The following is a 19058-nucleotide window of genomic DNA, read 5'->3' on the forward strand; positions in this document are numbered from 1 at the left end:
TGTAAAACTACATCTAAATGTCTGCAGTGTTTCTAATTGTTATACTATACAAGTCTGGCAGTAGTGGTGCTTGTACTTTATCTGTGCTTTCAATCCACCATCTACCATAAATCTCCTTATTCTGTCGTCAGCTGCTGAATTTGAGAAGCCAATGAAAAGCATGCATGGTACTGTACGTCTGTGGAAAGCAATAATAAGCTATTTGGTCATGTGATGATGTCTGGTCTCACGAGAAGACCTGTGTCTGAGAAGGCTTGTCACATCAGATCACTGGAGGCTTTAGTGTGGTGTTATGTAGAAAAACACAATAACCTAATTCATTAATAAAGACAGTGTCGCTTTAAAGTGACTCTTGATCCCAAACCTCAGCAGTGGTAATACCATTCTCCAACCATTAAGTTATAAAGGGAATACAACCTCCAACCTCCAAAAGTTACAGTCTCGCCTGCTTACAGTCACCTCTCGTGCGATTACTGTTTGCCACCGCTGTCAGTTGAGTCATCCAAAAAAGACTCATTGTTAATTCATTAACGTCCACTACATTCCACGGGTCATATCATTCCATCCATGTCCAGCTTTGTCAGGGTTGCACATAGGTGTATTGCAAGGACCAGATGATGATGATGGTGATGACGCTGGCCGCGATGAAGATGATATAGAGGCCAAACAGCAGCCGGTCGATGACCAGGCCTACCTTGAGCTACTCCTGGGAGCTCTGGCTGTCCTGCAGGTGGCTGTTCATCTGCATGCGGATGGCTCGGCCTCGGAGGTCCCTGGACAGCCTCCGCAGCTCCCTCAGGGCAGGAGTGAGGTGGTCCGCCGGTGCGGTGTTGGTGTTGGAGGGCCTCTTACACACTCCTGTGATGAGGAGGCCAGGCTGGACATCCTTGCTCCTCATTGACACTGAGTTGGAAAGGGAAAGTGAAGTGATGTTTAGGGACAGTGGTTCTCAAACCTTTTAGTGTCAAGGAAATTATTTAGCCGCGGACCCTCATCTGGAAATGTGTTCCAGGGGACCCCAGAAGTCGAAACTATTCGAAGATTTCCAAATATTTTCCAAATATTTCCAAATATTTTCCAAATATTTTCAAATATTTTCCAAATATTTTCAAATATTTTCCAAATATTTTCCAAATATTCTCAGATATTTTCAAATATCTTCAAATATTTTCAAAAATAGAGGATCTTCAAGCTCACAACGTGTCGATGTAGATCGTCAATCTTTTTGAGTGGTGCTAACCGCTCCTATATCTGACTTTGTCTGTCTGTATGTACGTACAGTATGTCCCGTGCCTGTGTGTTTTCTGCTGGTGTTTCAGTCCGAGTGTATCAAAGGGTGCGTTCGGAAATGCTCACTGGGTCTGGTTAGGGTTAGGGTTAGGGTTAGTTTTAGGCATAGTTTTACTGAGGTTAGGGTTAGCGTTGGGTTTAGGCATAGTTTTACTGAGGTTAGGGTTAGGATTAGGGTTGGGTTTAGGCACTCACTACACTGAGCACACACCCGGTGCGCATTTCTGAACACACCCTTTGATACACTCGGACTGAAACACCAGCAGAAAACACTCTCCCGTGCCTGTGTGTACATATGTCACGCCCCATGCCACATTGGCCAAGCTTTGCAGGACGCTTCATTAAATTAACTCATAAATTGCACTGCTCACAATTTTTTTTCTCCAAAATAGTAAAAAAAATGCAAAAAAAAAAGTTTAGGCATAAGGGGTAAGGTGACGCACACAAGTAGACAAAGGTCAAAAGTCAAGGTCAGTGTGACCTCATGTCTGTCTGCCAAAATCGTCATTGATAAAGAAAAAAATAAAATAAAATAAAAGACGTGTTGTGAGCTTGTTGATCTTTACAAATTGTCATACATCTAAGTACTGTGTGTAGGATAGGGCTTAAGTGATTGAAACGGACTCAATCCATCTAATTGTTAAACTATGGTTTCATAAGACTAACATTACCTTGAGCATCTGGGTTGACCGTGACGGTGTTGCTCTGTGGTTTAGAAGGGAGCCAGACGACGCGGGCCAGGTACCGCAGCACCACGATGCTGAGCCAGCGAGGCACGGCGGGAAGATGGCTGGAGCTGTACTGGATGTTGGTGATGAAGATGGTCTCCAGCAGGCTGGCCACCATCAGAGCCAAGGAGATGGAGAAGAACACATCTACAGGGGGCACAAAGGAGGGGAATAGAAGAGGGAGGAATTCCTGATACCAGCCAATCTGAAGACTGTAAAGTCAACACTCACTGATGAGAGGTGTGGTTTCTCCGGTGGCCGGCAGCAGGTCATTCATGATGAGCAGGAAGACGGTGTAGCCCAGGATGAGGGTCATCTTGAAAGCGGAACGGTCGACGTTGGCCGGAGGCAACAGGAAGCTGATGAGGTACACTGTCACCAGGAAACAGCTGGGGACCAGGAGGTTCACCACGTAGAGAGAAGGGTGCCGTCTCAAAACAATCTGAGGGAGAGAAACATAGGTCAATCAATCACATCAATCACAAGTGATTGATGTGATTGATCACAAGTGATTGCCCGGGGTGGCACCATTTGACATCTGCTCACAAAGTCAAAATAAGCATTTTGGGGGAGTGAGTGTGTTTTGGCTCAACAATGCAGGGTTTTGGTGACTTTTGTACAAGAAAGGAAAGAAGAGTCAGCCTTGGACATTTGTTGTGGTCTCGTTTTGTCCTTACAAAGTATCTTATCTCTTGGTAGCTCCCCTCAGGTAACACCAGGACATTTGACTGGCGTTTGATGTCTATGAGCTCCCATTCTCCAGTGGTCCTCATCTCGTCTCTGGACGCCTCCAGAATCTCCTGGGCTGACATGTTCCCCATCACCGTCCTTATGTCAGATTCTGAAACAATCCACCGTTTGTCAGCCTTCTGATTGGTCCCTGAGACTCCCTGACTGGCCAACCAGAAAAAACCATTCACTTTTTGCTATCGGGGTGGAGTTTGTGCAGTGGAGAATGTTGCTTCAGGCTTTCAACAACGGTCCGCACTGCGCGACACGGCGTGCGTCTAGTACGGCCGCGCGAGGTGATCGCGATTTCGCTCAATATAATGAATAAGCTTCAACAAACTAGTTCACATGGACCTTATCAATGTAACTAAGAGTTACGATTGGGTACATATTTTAAATGGGCAGAATTACGAAAGCCAGCCTATTATGTGAGGAGAACTATAATCTGGCTGTCATCTTCCTACCCAAGATGCACTGCGCTTTCTCTTTCTATTTCTATTCTCTCTCTGATCCAGAGGATTAAACTAATTAAAACATATATTTTCGGGGGAAAACGACTGTTTTGCTATGTAATTACTGTACCTTTTTCTTCCCTTTTATTAATATCACGTAGATGTGTTTTTTTGGGTACTTTATATAGCTGTAATGAGGCTATGAAAAAAAGAAAAATCCCATCCACTTCCACTATAAAAGAATCTGCAATGGTGATTCTGTCCCACTGGGATTAAACAAATTAAAACATATATTTTCGGGGAAACCCCCTGTTTTGCAATGTAACTACTGTACCTTTGTCTTCCCTTTTTATTAATATCACCTAGATGTTTTTCCTTTGGTACTTTAAATTGCAATAATGAGGCAATAAAAATACCCTCTCCCCCCATTCACTGCCACTATAAAAACAATCTGCCCAGGGTCATCTGTACCACCATAGTAACAGGGCAGAATGGGGCGGGATTTGCAAAGGGGAGAATTGTTCATACACCCGTAAGTGGGGAAGCTATATACGTTCTGTTTTTTTGTGTGTAATTGAGGTCAGGAAACATGAAACAAGCCTAAAAATATAAATAAATAAAAATGTGATGTCATATAAACCTTTAACAGAACCTGGGATGTGGTGTTAGTGCAACATACTACTATTTTTTTTAATTGAAAACTTGCAATAAAAAATAAATATACAGTTGTTCAAATGATAGGGGCCTGAGAGTATTGTATGTGTGAGTTCCGCTAGAGATTCAGATAACTTCCAATTAGATGGCACAGGGTGATAGATTCTATGTACATTTTGGTGTATATTTTGTTTTGAAACTAAAGGTAGGGTTACTAGGGTAAGTGATTTCACTTAAGTTTCAGTTTTCATGTAGGTGACAGGCGGGAGCCTTCCTCCAATCATGACAAGTGGGGAAGGGCCTTGGTTCGCATAAGGCCCGCCCCCACTCGACCATGATTGGAGGAAGGCTCAACAGTTTTGGTGGAGCAACTATAAACTTATTTTTTCTCCTCACAGGGCATACGGCTGAAATCCAAATATGGACCAAACACTCTATAGTAACTACTACTATCAGAACATTGACCAATTTAGTTATTATTTGAATTAAATTAATTCACTTACCCTACCTATACGTTTACTCAAGTTCAACACTGACATGAAAATACATTATTTCCTTCCACAGAGCAGGTCACATACAGTATTTCAACAGAGCCTCTTTCTTGTACTGTCTGCTGGCCCATCTGTCTGTCTGTCTGTCTGTCTGTCTGTCTGTCTGGCTGTCTGTCTGTCTGTTTGTGATTCAGTCTCACCAATGTCATGAAAAAGGACAACCTAGCAGCTGTACTGTGCTTCATTGACTTCAAAAAGGCTTTTGATTCTATCCACAGAAGCAAGATGGTGAAGATCCTTGAGGCCTACAATGTCCCTCCCAACATTCTCCGGGCTATCGAGACCATGTACGCAAGAACAAGGGCCAGAGTGGTGACCCCGGATGGCAGCAGTGAGGTGTTTGACATCCGAGCTGGTGTAATGCAAGGAGACACCCTAGCCCCCTACCTCTTCATCATAGTTCTAGATTATGCGCTCAGGAAAGCCATAGGTGGACGAGAACAAGAGCTTGGCTTCACACTAACACCAAGGAGGTCAAAGCGGCATCCCGCAGTAGTTCTGACAGACCTGGACTATGCGGACGACATCAGCCTGCTCTCCGACAGCATGGAACAAGCACAAGAACTCCTGAACAGGGTGGAGATAGAGTGTGCCAAAGTTGGTCTCAGGCTAAATGCTAAGAAAACTGAGGTTATCACCTATAACCTACCTGATCACTCACCTCTGACAACAACAGAAGGAGCTGTGTTGAAGGAAGTCAAGGACTTCAAGTACCTGGGCGCATGGGTCGACTCAACTGAGAAAGACCTTAAAGTAAGGAAGGCACTCGCTTGGAGGGCCCTGAACGGCATGAACAGTGTATGGAACTCCAACCTCCCCCGCCAAATCAAACTCAGCCTCTTCTTCGCAACAGTGGAGTCTGTTCTCCTATATGGCAGTGAATGCTGGACCCTGAAGCCAACCCTGCAGAAGTCTCTAAATGGGTGCTACACTAGAATGTTGCGTGCAGTACTCAACATCAACAGGAGTGCACATGTTACCAACGAGAACCTGTATGAGGGTATACCAAGGGTAAGCGAGAAAATTGCCACCAGAAGAATGAGACTAGCAGGACACTGCCAAAGACACCAGGAGCTTCCAGCCAGCAAATTGGTACTGTGGGAGCCAACACATGGGCACCGGTCGCGAGGACGTCCCACAAAAACATACGTGGACGTACTCAAGGAAGACGTAGGGACACAGAACACCAATGAGCTGGCCAGATGTATGGAGAACCGAGATGACTGGAAACAACGATGGAGGGCTCGTCTGAGGACGACCTAGATAGATCACCAATGTGAATGTAGGGTCCAAAGGTCATGGTGCAGTTTTGAATGTCGAAGGGGAACCGGTAGATATCCAGGCGACAGGAACTGACCACTCTGAGGGGCTTATCATCATAGACATGGCCCTTGTTGTCCAGGTACACATACGGAGTGTGAGGAGACTTGTCTTCACCCATACTGTACCGGGAGAGGGAAGGGAATTAAAAGGTAGAACATGAAGAAGTAGATTTACCGTTTAAAGCTTAGGTTTAGTTTAATATACGCATTAGTTTCAACAATAAAAAAGTGAACACAGGTAAATATAAACGCTGTGAAAAACCCAGGGCAACTTGGACATGTTTTTTCAGAAACTCCCCATGCATACATAACTCACTGCACATATTAAGAAGCTTGAGGTACTGCAACATCCTTCATCCATAGAGGAGCATTGTGGGCATAATGAATTGATGAAAAGATGGCCAAGATAAGAACAGAACAGCAGAGCAGGCTCCGGAGATGGAGGGTGGAAGATGAGGAGACACCTGGATAAGGAAGTTAAAAAAAGCTGCAGGAACGATAAGTGAAGGTGGCTAGAGGAGAAAGCAAGGGAGGCACAGGAGGCAGCAGAGAAGAACAACATGAAGACACTTGTGCGGGAGCTAACCAGTTCTAGGAACAGATCCAGTGTGCCAATCAGAAGCCAAGATGGCAGGGCTCTTCGATTATCCACCGGGAATTACAGTGGCAGATTGTCCAGCTGTATGGCATGCCGTCCAAGCATGTGAACATCTTCAGAGCCCGGCCTATACCGTAACTCCACTTGTGGAGTCAGAACCAGCACAACCGACGACTTTGACATATTTGACAGGGTTGCATCCTGTCAACCTTACTTTTCCTTATCATCGTTGACTTTGTGATGAGGAAGACACTTGCTGGGAACAAACTTCAGCATAACAGAGTTGGACTCCGCAGATGACCTGACTCTGATTAGTCCTACCCAATATGCACTCCAAGAGATCACCAGCAATCTCCAAGAGCACGGAAGGAAGGTTGGTCTATGAATCAGCCATGAGAAAACCATGGCCATGATCATGGGTCAAGAACAATCACCACTCTCTTGAGCATGAGATCGAGTGCGTAGACAACTTCACATACCTCAGAGCAACATCTCGAGCACAGGAGACGTGGAGATAGACGTACGGACGAGAATTGCAGGAGTGTTCCAATGAGTGTTCAATGCCATAGTCATAGCCATCAAGCTACGCCTCTAAGTGTCTGTTGTCATCCCAACAGTGACCTACGCCTGTGAGACGTGCCAGCATCACCAACATGTTGGATGTCTTCTACGACGACGCCTCAGAACCATCATGAGGATCATTCGGTGACACCACATCACCAATGAAGATGTGATGAGGAGGGCAGGGGTGGCACTGCCGCCCAAAGAAGACGTGGAGAAATACGTTTAAGGAAGACCTAAGCGAGATGGGTGTCAGCTGGAATGGTGCCAGAAGGTTCGCTAGGGACTGGAGCAGATGGAGGGTAGTCGTCCCAATGTTCCAACAGGAACGGGAGGAACTAAGTAAGTCTAAGTAAGTAAACTCATTGCTAGAGCTGTTGCCAGCTAATGTTACGAATACAACCGGCGCAAACCTCAAAATTGTATTTTTATCTTTTACCTTACAACTCATCATCAGATTAACTTACAACTCGCTGATGCGGATGTCTGGAACCCACAGGTTCTCACGAGGGATGGTGACTCTCCTTGCCCCACATTCTCTCTCATCCCAGCTCAAACCCTCAATGTCCCACTCCTAGATATAGAATCAGAAACCACAATCACAAATCAAAATCAGAAAACAATCAAAATCAGTAGCCACACCTCAACAGAATCCCACTGCTCCTTGTGCAATGTGCACATACTGGCAGGTATTTTCACTTGAAACACACACACTATATAGACTCAAACTAGCAAAGATGTTATATAGAAATACTGACAAATTCTGACTTTGTTGGGAGTGTGAAGACTGAATATCTACACAGTGGTCAGTGAGATATGTTATCCGGGAACAAAGTGTTGTACCGACAGACCATTCTCATCTCATTTCTTTTTATGAATTTCTATTATGTTGTTAATACATTACTTACCAGAATTTGCCAGATGAATGTTGTAACGACTTGGGCTTTTTCATCCTAAAGAAATATTTTAATTTCGAAAATCATTACAACGATTCAAACTACGTATGCTGATTAAAGCAGCACTATGTAGTTTGGGGTATCAGTATTAGTCTCGCGTGGCCAGACTGTTGCCTAACGCGATTTGCAAGTCATACAGTCTGCGGCACGGAAATAGAAACGAGTGCGAGATAAGATGCTCCCTTGGTGCAGTAGCAATAACATGTCCTACTGGGGCGTTATTTTGTCTTTCTCTGGTGTTGTTGGTGTTCCATGATGTTTTCAAATGTTTTCTTAAACTATACACTCATAACAAGAATATGCTGGTCGAATGACTCTGTCTGTGCGAGTGTGCTTCTGTTATGTTTCCAGTGGGACTACAGTTCAGTGCAGCAGTGGCTACTTCCGATACTCTCCGTTCGGGAGCTGCCGTTCCAGACTTTATATAGCATTCGGAGATTGTGCATTGTGAAATAGTTGTCTGGCTATGGGAGACTATATCAGTATAGACACAGAAAGGTAGACGCCACCTCCGGCTCTGGGGCATCTGTATCGCGGGACAGGAGCCATAACTCTATGGGCGGGAGGGCAAGCATCTGCGTTCTGAATTTGACACGCACACACACACACACGCACGCACGCATGCATGCACACCCATGCAGCCTTGGCACTAAATATCCTCAAATGGGGTCAAATACATTCATTTAAGGGTCCTTGACATGAAAATGTTTGAGAACAACAGCTAGTTTAAACAACACAACGGGTTATAGTAGCCTACACGGACATGGCAACACTAGCCAGAATAGGATTTGCTGGTTAAGGGTAGTGAATGATGATGATTTAGTTGAGTATAGTGAGCTTGGAGAACAAGACGCCAACCGGCAGCATCACATGACTAGTTCTAAAGTGTATTAAGCTCATACATAAATACATACATACTGCAGTACAGTACATACAGCATTACACAGTTGCAGAGCGATGATAGAGAACAGGAACAAAATGTGTGCTGGGCATACAGTCATGTGATAAAGGTTAAACTACATTATGTACATTATCGAGACGTGAGCAGTAATTGTCTCCACCAGCCGAAGGCTGAGGGAGAGTATGTTTTCCCCTCCGTCCGTCCGTCCGTGCGTCCGTCCGTCCGTCCGTCCGTCCGTCCGTCCGTCCGTCCGTTTGTCCGTTACCAGCTAATCTCCGGCGCTGTTGGCCCGGTCGCTGCCAAACTGTGCACACACACTCCCTCGACACCAATTCAGAACCTCTGCCCCAAATATTTCACATGGGCCTGTTCTAGCGCCACCAGGAGGCCGACTTTTGCAAAACTAACTTTTGCCAGTACTCCTACAGATTTTGTCCAAAAATCACGTAAATCAGTAGACAGTATCTCTACAGTCATGTGATCGACATGGATGTGTCAGATTTTCCATATTCCATCCTGATTGGCTAAAACTGGCTTTCAAAGTTTGCAGGATTGGTCAGTTTTGAATAAAATGCCTGAAATCCTGAACGCAGTGTGCGATTTTGGTGAAATTGTGCATGCACATTCCCAATAGGCAGAGGAATATATGCCACTTAAGAAAAATCAAATCAGCCTCATGGTGGCGCTATAACAGGCCGATTCATGTTTTCACCTATAACTCCACCGATTAGTGTCAAACTTTGTATGCGCACTCCTTAGAGGCCAAGGTAAAACCTTTTCCCTGCATTTTTTACATCAGCCTTTTATAGCGCCATCAGGAGGCCGACTTATGTAAAACACATTACATGCCTGACCTGGTGGAGACCTGTGCTCGGAAGAGCACTGCTTCTAGTTCTCTTACTGTTTTGTGCCAAGGACCCCCAAATTCATATACTGTATATTTGGCTGTGAACCCCATTCTGAAAATGTTTTGTGCTAGGGACCCCCAGAACAGAACAGGCAAATGTGAAAAATGCAGGGCAAAGGTTTATCCTTAGCCTCTAGGGAGTGCACATACAACGTTTTGCAATTATCGGTGGAGTTAAAGGTAAAAACAAAAAAATGCTGTTATAGCGCCACCATGAGGCTGATTTGAGAAATTTGAAGTAGCAATTCTTCCTCGGCCCAGTGGGAACGTTCGCGCCCGATTTCATCAAGATTGTATGCTGTATTCATGATTTGAGGCATTTTGTTCAAAATGGAGCAATCCTGCAAACTTTGGAAGCCAATTGTAGCCAATCAGAATGGAATATGGAAAATCGGACAGCTCCATGTTGTTCACATCACTGTAGAGATACTTTCTACCGATTTGTAGGATTTGTGGACAAAATCTTTAAGAGTAGTGTACCGAAATGTGTTTTGCAAACATCGGCCTCATGGTGGCGCTAGAACATGGCCATTTGAAAAATGTGGGGCAGAGGTTCTGAACTGGCATCTAGGGAGTGTGTGTACTCATTTTGGCAGCGACCGTGCCAACGGCGCCGGAGATTAGCTGGTAACAAACTGGATGGACGCACGGCAATGAATAGATTGTCTCTGTCAGGTGTCCAAAACTGTTACTTTTCAGGATTCAAATTTAAAAGCATCAAAAGTAGCAGATCCATAAGTTCAAAATGCGCCTTTTGTGTTTCATTACGCACACACACACGCGCACACACACACACACACACACGTGCGCACGCATGCACGCATGCACGCACGCACGCACGCACACACATTATTGCTTGATCCAGAAACATCCTATGGTGATGAAGCTGGCAGACAGGAAGACAATATAGAATCCAAACAGCAGCCGGTCCAGGACCAGCCCTATCTTGTGCCACTCGTCTTTGTTCGGACCGTCCTGCAGGTGTCTGTCCATCTGCATGCGGATGGCGTGGAGGTCCCTGGACAGCCTCCACAGCTCCTCCATGGCAGGAGACAAAGTCAGTGGGTCTCCTGGAGAGGGTTTCAGTGGGTCCCCTGGGTGGGGTTTCAGTGGGTCTGCTGGGTGGGGTTTCAGTGGAGACCCTGGAGTGTCATGGGTCTTCTGAGACACTGCTGTGATGTAGATCCGAGATTCTCCGTTGGTGTTTGGACCATGCTGGACATCCTTGCTGTTCACTGTCACTGAGTTTGAACAAGAAAAAAATTACACATAATTTAAAGCAGCTTGCGGCAAGCTAAACAATGAAAACGGTATTATTAAATAACACATGCAACTCCCTTGATTCAGAGACATTGAATTTCATGTCTTTGAAAACTTTAGTTACTAGTTACCTTGAAGATTTTGATTATTATTACAAAACATACATTATTGGTCTCAGTGATGGGCAAGCTACTTGGAAAATGTAGCTACACTGCTAGGTACTCTTGATTAAATATGGCTCAACTACAATGGAAGTTAGCTGGCTACCGTGACGTTACTTAGAAATGTAGTTAAGCTACGTAGCTAAGCTACTTGTAGCTAGCTACTGCCCATCATTGACTGGTCTCTCCGTCAGTAACTGAGATCACTATTTGCTCCGTCATTACCGTGAGCCTCTGGGTTGATCGTCGTGACTCTGTTGCTGGGCGGTTTAGGAGGGAGACAGACGACGTAGGCCACGTATTTGAGCACCACCGTCTTGAGCCAGCGAGGCACGGCTGAGTGATGGCGGGAGCTGCACTTGATGTTGGTGATGAAGACGGTCTCCATCAGGCTGACCACCATCATGGCCAGGCTGATGGAGAAGAACACGTCTGCAGGTGGAGGACAGAAGAGGGAACAACAACTGAGGTTTGGGAGATAAAGAGACAATTCCAATGATCTCCCTTGGGCCTTGGCTCTACCATTACTTTTGTAGTGCCCTCTTGAAGAGCCATAAGTAGTGTTTGAAATGGGACACTTCTCAACTTCAATGCTAATTTCTCCCCCTAGTGACTGTTTGGAAGATGACATTTATATATATAAAAAAGGTTATCTGTTATAATCTTTCAAGACATATTCTGCTAACAGCAGAATCTGTCAGCACCACTGCCTTAAAAATGTTGAAGTTGTTGTTAGTAGGAATAAACACAGAAACACTCGGTAGGAAGTTGACTAAGAAAGGAGAAAGGTGGGGGGCAGACCAACTAGGCCCCTCAGCCAAGACTGCGAGTTAAAAAAGACCTTCTGGTACTTTTCAACTAATAGCGTTTTGGTGTCAAGCTTTCCTCAGCGTGTTAAGAAAGTGGTCAGTGTTGTGTTGTGGTGTTGTGTGGACCAGGAGGGACTGATAGACAGACATGACATGACATGACAAGTACTTCAGCTGCTATCATAGCCCAGCAGATTAATGGTTCAATCGTTCACTTTGTGATACAAGCGTGAGACTTGGTACATACTCTTCAAATCCCGCTCTCTTCAAAAATAGCGCTGGCCACTCAAAATTTCAAGATGGCGGCTCCCAAAATCCAAGATGTCCGCCCAAAAATGTAGTCTTTCCTTCATAACTCGAATTGCATTCATTTTAAGACCCATAAATGTATTGAAGTTGAATATAAAGATGGGCATTGCGGATGTTTTGGTACCGAGTACATGTCTGTATCTATTATGGTTCTTGAGATACAGCATATACTCAGAGCAGATTAATGGCTAATTTCATACGAATCGTTCATTTGTAATGCAAGCATGACATTTGGTACAAATACTCTGTAAGGGCCACTCTTATAGAAAAAGGCGCTGGCCACTCAAAATTCCAAGATGGTGACCTTTTTTTCAAAATGGAAGCCACCTTCTCAGAGGAGATCTTGATATAATAAGAATAAGAATCGTTCACTTTGTGATACAAGGATGACATTTGGCACATTTACTCTGTAAGGGCCACTCTTATGAAAAAAGGCACTGGCCACTGAATCATTTGTTCCTTTTTCAAAATTTGCCTTTAATCTGCTCCGACTATATGCTGTATCTCAAGAACCGTAATAGATACAGACATGTACTTGGTACCAAAGCATCCGCAATATCCATCTTTATATTCAACTTCAATACATATATGTGTCTTAAAATGAATGCAACTCGAGTTATAAAGGAAAAACAATATTTTTGGAAAGACATCTTGGATTTCGGGGGCTGCCATATTGGAATTTTGCGTGGCCAGCGCTATTTTTGAAAAGAGAGGGATTTGAAGAGTATATGTACCAAGTTTCACGCTTGTATCACAAAGTGAACGATTCTGATAATGACCCATTAATCTGCTGGGCTATCAGTAAAAATGTATATTTAAAAAAAATCTCATATGCACATAACCATATAGCACAAAACAAAATATCAACAAGACAATACATAAGGTCCAGAAAACCTTTCAGTGAGGCTGTTGTAATTGCCTCATTGGCTGAGGGGACAAAAACAAATCCTTCTAAAACAAATCTTTTCCCACGTCAAGGTTCTGTATCTTCGACCAGATGGCATGAGGTCGAAGTAGCGATACAGGGGATGATCAGTGTCATTTGCTATTGAAAGTGCTAGGCGTCCGATGGCCTCATTGTTCAGAAAGTGTGGGTGTGGGATCTTGGAAGCAAAATAATGGTAGAACAAATTAGCTCTTCCAGCCGGGGACTGCCCCATAGGTCGAACTCCCGTTGGGTCGAACAGCATCGGCAGGTTAGATAATCACCCGCGTCATGGTTACTGAGGTTAGGTTTTGGGTTAGGGTTAGAGTTAGGCATAGTTTTACTGAGGTTAGGATTAGGGTTTGGGTTAGAGTTTGGTGGTCGATCCAAAGGGTGATCGACCTAATGACGTTTTACCCTTCCAGCCTCGTTTTGAACACAAGCTAATCTAAACCAATTATTATAATAAGTTATAATTACACGTTATAAGTTATAATAACCTGTAACTAGAAAGATGCAATTGGAAATTGCGAGTGTGGTTGCTGACGGTTGCTGACCATACAGTAAGCTAACTGTCATGTGAAGCTCGACCAATTGATTCCCTATTGATTCCCACTCCCATTGATTCCTTACTGATTCCCACTCCCATTGATTGTCTCCACCAGCCGAAGGCAGTGGGAGAGTATGTTTTCGCCCCTGTCCGTCCGTCCGTCTGTCCGTCCGTCCGTCCGTCCGTGCGTCCGTCCTCCGAGTTCGTGTACAGCTAATCTCCGGCGCCGTTGGCCCGGTCGCTGCCAAAATGAGCACACACACTCCCTGGATGCCAATTCAGAACCTCTGCCCCAAATTTTTCAAATGGCCCTCATGGTGGCGCTATAACAGGCCCATTCGTCCTCCGAGTTTATGTACAGCTAATCTCCGGCGCCGTTGGCCCGGTCGCTGCCAAAATGAGCACACACACTCCCTGGATGCCAATTCAGAACCTCTGCCCCAAATTTTTCAAATGGCCCTCATGGTGGCGCTATAACGGGCCCATTCGTCCTCCGAGTTTGTGTACAGCTAATCTCCGGCGCCGTTGGCCCGGTCGCTGCCAAAATGAGCACACACACTCCCTGGATGCCAATTCAGAACCTCTGCCCCAAATTTTTCAAATGGCCCTCATGGTGGCGCTATAACGGGCCCATTCGTCCTCCGAGTTTGTGTACAGCTAATCTCCGGCGCCGTTGGCCAGGTCGCTGCCAAAATGAGCACACACACTCCCTGGATGCCAATTCAGAACCTCTGCCCCAAATTTTTCAAATGGCCCTCATGGTGGCGCTATAACGGGCCCATTCGTCCTCCGAGTTTGTGTACAGCTAATCTCCGGCGCCGTTGGCCCGGTCGCTGCCAAAATGAGCACACACACTCCCTGGATGCCAATTCAGAACCTCTGCCCCAAATTTTTCAAATGGCCCTCATGGTGGCACTATAACAGGCCGGTTCGTGGTTTTACCTATAACTCCACCCATCAGTTTCAAACTTTGTAAGCACACTCCCTGGATGCAAATTCAGAACCTCTGCACACATTTCTCAAATGGTCCTGTTCTAGCGCCACCATGAGGCCGATGTTTGCAAAACACATTTCTGTACACTCCTACAGATTTTGTCCAAAAATCACGCAAATCGGTAGACAGTGTCTCTACGGTCATGTGATCGACACGGATCTGTCTGATTGTCCATATTCCATCCTGATTGGCTGATATTGGCTTTCAAAGTTTGTAAGATTGGTCCATTTTGGACAAAATGCCTCAAATCACAAATGCAGAGTGCAATTAACATGAAATCACGCACACACATTCCCACTAGGCCGAGGAAGAAATGCGACTTCAAATTTTTGAAATCAGCCTCATGGTGGCGCCATGAAAGGTCTAAGATTGGTGAAGAACACATGCCACCCTTTTTACATTGGCCTATTATAGCACCACCAGGACGCGTGGCTGGTGGAGACCTGTGCTCGGAAGAGCACTTCTTCTAGTTCCTTACTGATTCCCACTCCCATTGATTCCTTACTGATTCCCACTCTCATTGATTCCCTATTGATTCCCTATCCCTGCCATTTCCAATGGCAGTGGAAAAGTTACCCTAGAGGTCTATAAACAGTTTCCCTATAACTCTATAAAGTTTTTACCTAGGACTATTATGTGTTGCCCTGTTGGGCAACCACACCAATTACACAAGTCACTCACTGATGAGAGGCGTGGCTTTTGCGGTGGTTGGCAGCAGGTCGATCATGATGAGCAGGTAGACCTGGATGAGGATCATCTTGAAGGTGGAGCGGTCAACATTCTCAAGAGGAAGCAGGAAGCTGAAGAGGTCCACTGTGATGAGGAAACAGCTGGGGGCCAGGAGGTTCACCACGTAGAGGATAGGATTTCTCCTTAAAACCATCTAAAGTGAGAGAAATCACCCAAGGGTCAGTAAAAAAGAAATCACACCTATTGTGAAGTGAGCGTTGCTATTTATGAGTTAATTTCATTAAGCATCCCGCACACAAAGCATTGCACGCAAACTTTGGGTGGTTTTGTGCAAAGATGTAGGCCAGATGTAGGCAAAATGCGAGCGGACCGATGTAAGTATCCGTGTGCACGGTGCGCTTCTCACCCTGTGTTTACAAATTCTTCAACCCACAATGCCACATGTTTTGGTTCATTTCCTGCATTTGTGGATTGCATTCACACCAATAGTGAACCACACTGTGGTGCGCTTGTAAGCAAAGCGAGACCACCGAAGTAAGCAAAGCGAGACCACCGAACGGAAGGTTCTGTGGTGCAAAAACTAAGTGCGATTAAAATGCGTTAATTTTTTTAATCGTGTTACAACAAACGCAAAGGGAGATGCGAAATTTAGATTTAAAACTCACTCGTTGATTCACTCGTACAACAAAATGTGTTTTACGTGAAAAAAAATGCTTCTCAGGTCAAATATCGATGTGCGATTAAAATGCGATTAATTGCGAATAATTAATCACAGAGCCTGTAATTAATTAGATTAAAAACATTAATCGCATCCCAGCCCTAATATATATATATATATATATATATATATATATATATATATATATATATATATATATATATAATAGCAGACGCTCTAATCCAGAACCATTTACAATAAGCAAGGTAAGCATCAATACATCAAATGCATGGAAATATTCAGTAAATTACATACAGTATTAATGGAAGTGTTCTTACATGGAATTCAAGCTCTGAGAAGCTCCCCTCGGTGACGGTCAGCGTGGATGGTTGTGCTAGGATTTCTCTGAGGTCCCATTCTCCCCTCGTCCGAATCACTTCTCTGGACTCGGCATAGATCTCCTGGGCTGTGCTGCCCATAACCAGCCTCACGTCAGAAGCTGCAACGATCAGTTTTACAAGTAGATCAAAAGGTAGTGTGAGTGTTGTTGTATGTGTGTGTGTGTGTTCTGTAACAGGCAGACATCCTTTTGGCATAGATCATATGCCATCTAAATGCTATGCCATCTAAATTCTATGCCATCTAAATTCTATGCCATCTAAATTCTATGCCATTGAACACAGGTTTTCAAAGTGGGGGCAACGAGTTGGCGGGGGATGCGCTTAAGTAACAGTTTTGGTATAGAGGCGACAGAGACGAGACAATGCATTTGACAATCTATCTTGTCTTGTCCCATGCATCTGTCTGTCTGTCTGTCTGTCTGTCTGTCTGTCTGTCTCTCTCTCTCTCTCTCTCTCTCTCTCTCTCTCACCATAGTGAAGGTAGGATCCAAAGGTCAGGGTGCAGTTTTGAGTGTCGAAGGGGAACCTGAAGATTTCCATGTGACAGGTAGTGACCGCTCTGACTGGCCTATCATCGTACACATGACCCTTATTGTCCAGGTACACAAAGGGAGTGTTGGGAGAGATGTCGTTTGTCCTGCACCAGGACAAAGCAGAAAAGCATGGAACGGAATAGAATGGTAATATTAGTTTAACATATGCATGAGTTCAACAAATAAAAACTATATAACAAATATATCTGTTTTATTATGAATAATAAAACCCATAAAATGGGAGAACTTACAACTCGGCGATGCGGATGTCTGGAACCCACAGGTTCTCCCGAGGGACGGAGACTCTCCTTGTCCCACATTCTCTCTCATCCCAGCTCAAACCCTCAATGTCCCACTCCTAGATGTACAATCAGAAACCACAATCAGAAATTAGGTTCAACTCCAATGCTTTAATATTAAAGCATCACCATGTATCTTTCTTTTAATCAATACATTTTAATGTTGTCCAATCTGCATATTAGAGTATGTTACTACAATATAACTCATTACAATTGGGGGGATTGTATTTTGTCTCTCTGCTCTTCTATTGAGACATGGATTGTGTCAAATAGGTCCTGTCTGACACAAATATTGACCTAATGGTCAAGATTAACTTTTTCCCTCGAGCAAACAAGCATGCCAGCTCTATCAGCTCAATGGTAAAAATGTCAGCACTTGTAAGAAACCGTGTTCAAATCCGGGGTAGAAGAGGAAAGAATGGAATGGAAATATAATGTATTGAATTCATGTTTTGCTGTTGAGAAGTGAACACTTACAAGAATCTGCCATATGAACGTTGTAAGTGATTGGGCTTTTTCATTCTAGAGAGAATGTTCAGAAACATGTTCAGTATTCAATATTTATTACAGGGGGAAAATGCATAATACTGACTCAAAACTAAATCCAATAAAATAATTGGAAGTTGTGCTGGCTGAGCAAACATACAATACATATAATTTATATAGTCTAATATGACATACAGACAGACATGAAAATAGAAATAGCCATGTACTCACCACTCCTAGAATTCCCACTATGGTAAAATGAACGCTTACATCTGTTGGTGTTGTGATATCATTTACAGGACGTATGTGTTTATTACTACTACTTAATACACTCTCCTCCAGGGCCTTAAACAAGGACTTAGGAGTTGGACTGCTACAATTCAATGCTGCTGCCAAATCTGGATTTATGGGGAAACAATGCTGAGTGAGTTTCATGTTTCCAACATGAATTCACATACTATTTAATTCACATTAATGCATGATGACAGGTGGTGCTAACCTTAGGTTAAGCTACGCAGTCGGAGTAAAGATATACCATCAGGGGATGGAGAGGGGCATGGCAGGTTACCAAGGGCAAAACATTTAGATCATTTTGCGAACAAGGGGGATGGCATCCCCCTCATCCCCTTCAAAAGAATAATAATAATAATTTGGGAACCACTGATTTAGCCAGATACTAGGTTTGATGTCTGCTATAGCTACTTTGTGGCACAACTCCACTGCTTATATCATTGATATACACTCAAACAGTGTTTGTATAACAATGATTACACGACAAATCCTATATTGTCATTTATTTGCATACAATTCAGAAGTATATACTGTGTAGCATCAGAGGTGTCTGACTGAAAGCATTGCCAGGTCCAACATGTGTAGTGTAAACTGAGAAGCCATTTCATCAACCAGTTAAAAAACCATTATGTAGCATTCATTCTGATTTTTCTTACCGTGAAGCAACACAACACAGAAGAAGACGAACTCAGCAGATGTAATTAGATCCTTCATCTTGAGTCTCTGCATAGCAATTGTCATTCCATGATTTTCTTTAGGAATATATTTGTTGCCTTCTTTGGGGGGAAAACAACAACAAAAAGCAAAAATAAGTAAAAGTTCTGTCTGTTGCGTCAGCTTGTTTTGTGTCAGTGTGGGTAGATGTATTCTCTAAAAAGACTACTGACTGTTAGAAGTTAGAACAAACACATAAAAGGTGAGGTTACACTGCACCTCACCTCATCACGCCCTGTGAAAACAACTTGTTATATTCATTAAATCTTTTGTGACTTCTGGGCATTTCCCACAATCTAATTTACATGCATGTTTCCATGGTAGTAGCA

At 44.0% G+C, this 19058-nt stretch overlaps 1 protein-coding gene across 1 annotated transcript; it reads right to left on the reverse strand.

Moving 5' to 3' along the window:
* Positions 1 to 580: 580 nt before the first annotated feature.
* LOC308287837 (uncharacterized protein) lies at positions 581 to 18729 on the reverse strand (the record flags this gene model as incomplete). Its single annotated transcript, XM_080729138.1, has 16 exons — positions 581 to 690; positions 721 to 903; positions 1962 to 2165; positions 2250 to 2460; positions 2696 to 2859; positions 5677 to 5846; positions 7353 to 7459; positions 10553 to 10890; positions 11296 to 11502; positions 15339 to 15540; positions 16344 to 16504; positions 16877 to 17043; positions 17191 to 17297; positions 17716 to 17760; positions 18055 to 18122; positions 18672 to 18729. 16 exons carry the CDS (start codon positions 18727 to 18729, stop codon positions 581 to 583), a joined length of 2502 nt encoding a protein of 833 aa, XP_080585264.1.
* Positions 18730 to 19058: the final 329 nt, after the last annotated feature.

Source organism: Nannobrachium achirus (assembly GCF_963921795.1).
Source record: "Nannobrachium achirus genome assembly, chromosome: 1".
Classification (NCBI taxonomy): domain Eukaryota; kingdom Metazoa; phylum Chordata; class Actinopteri; order Myctophiformes; family Myctophidae; genus Nannobrachium; species Nannobrachium achirus.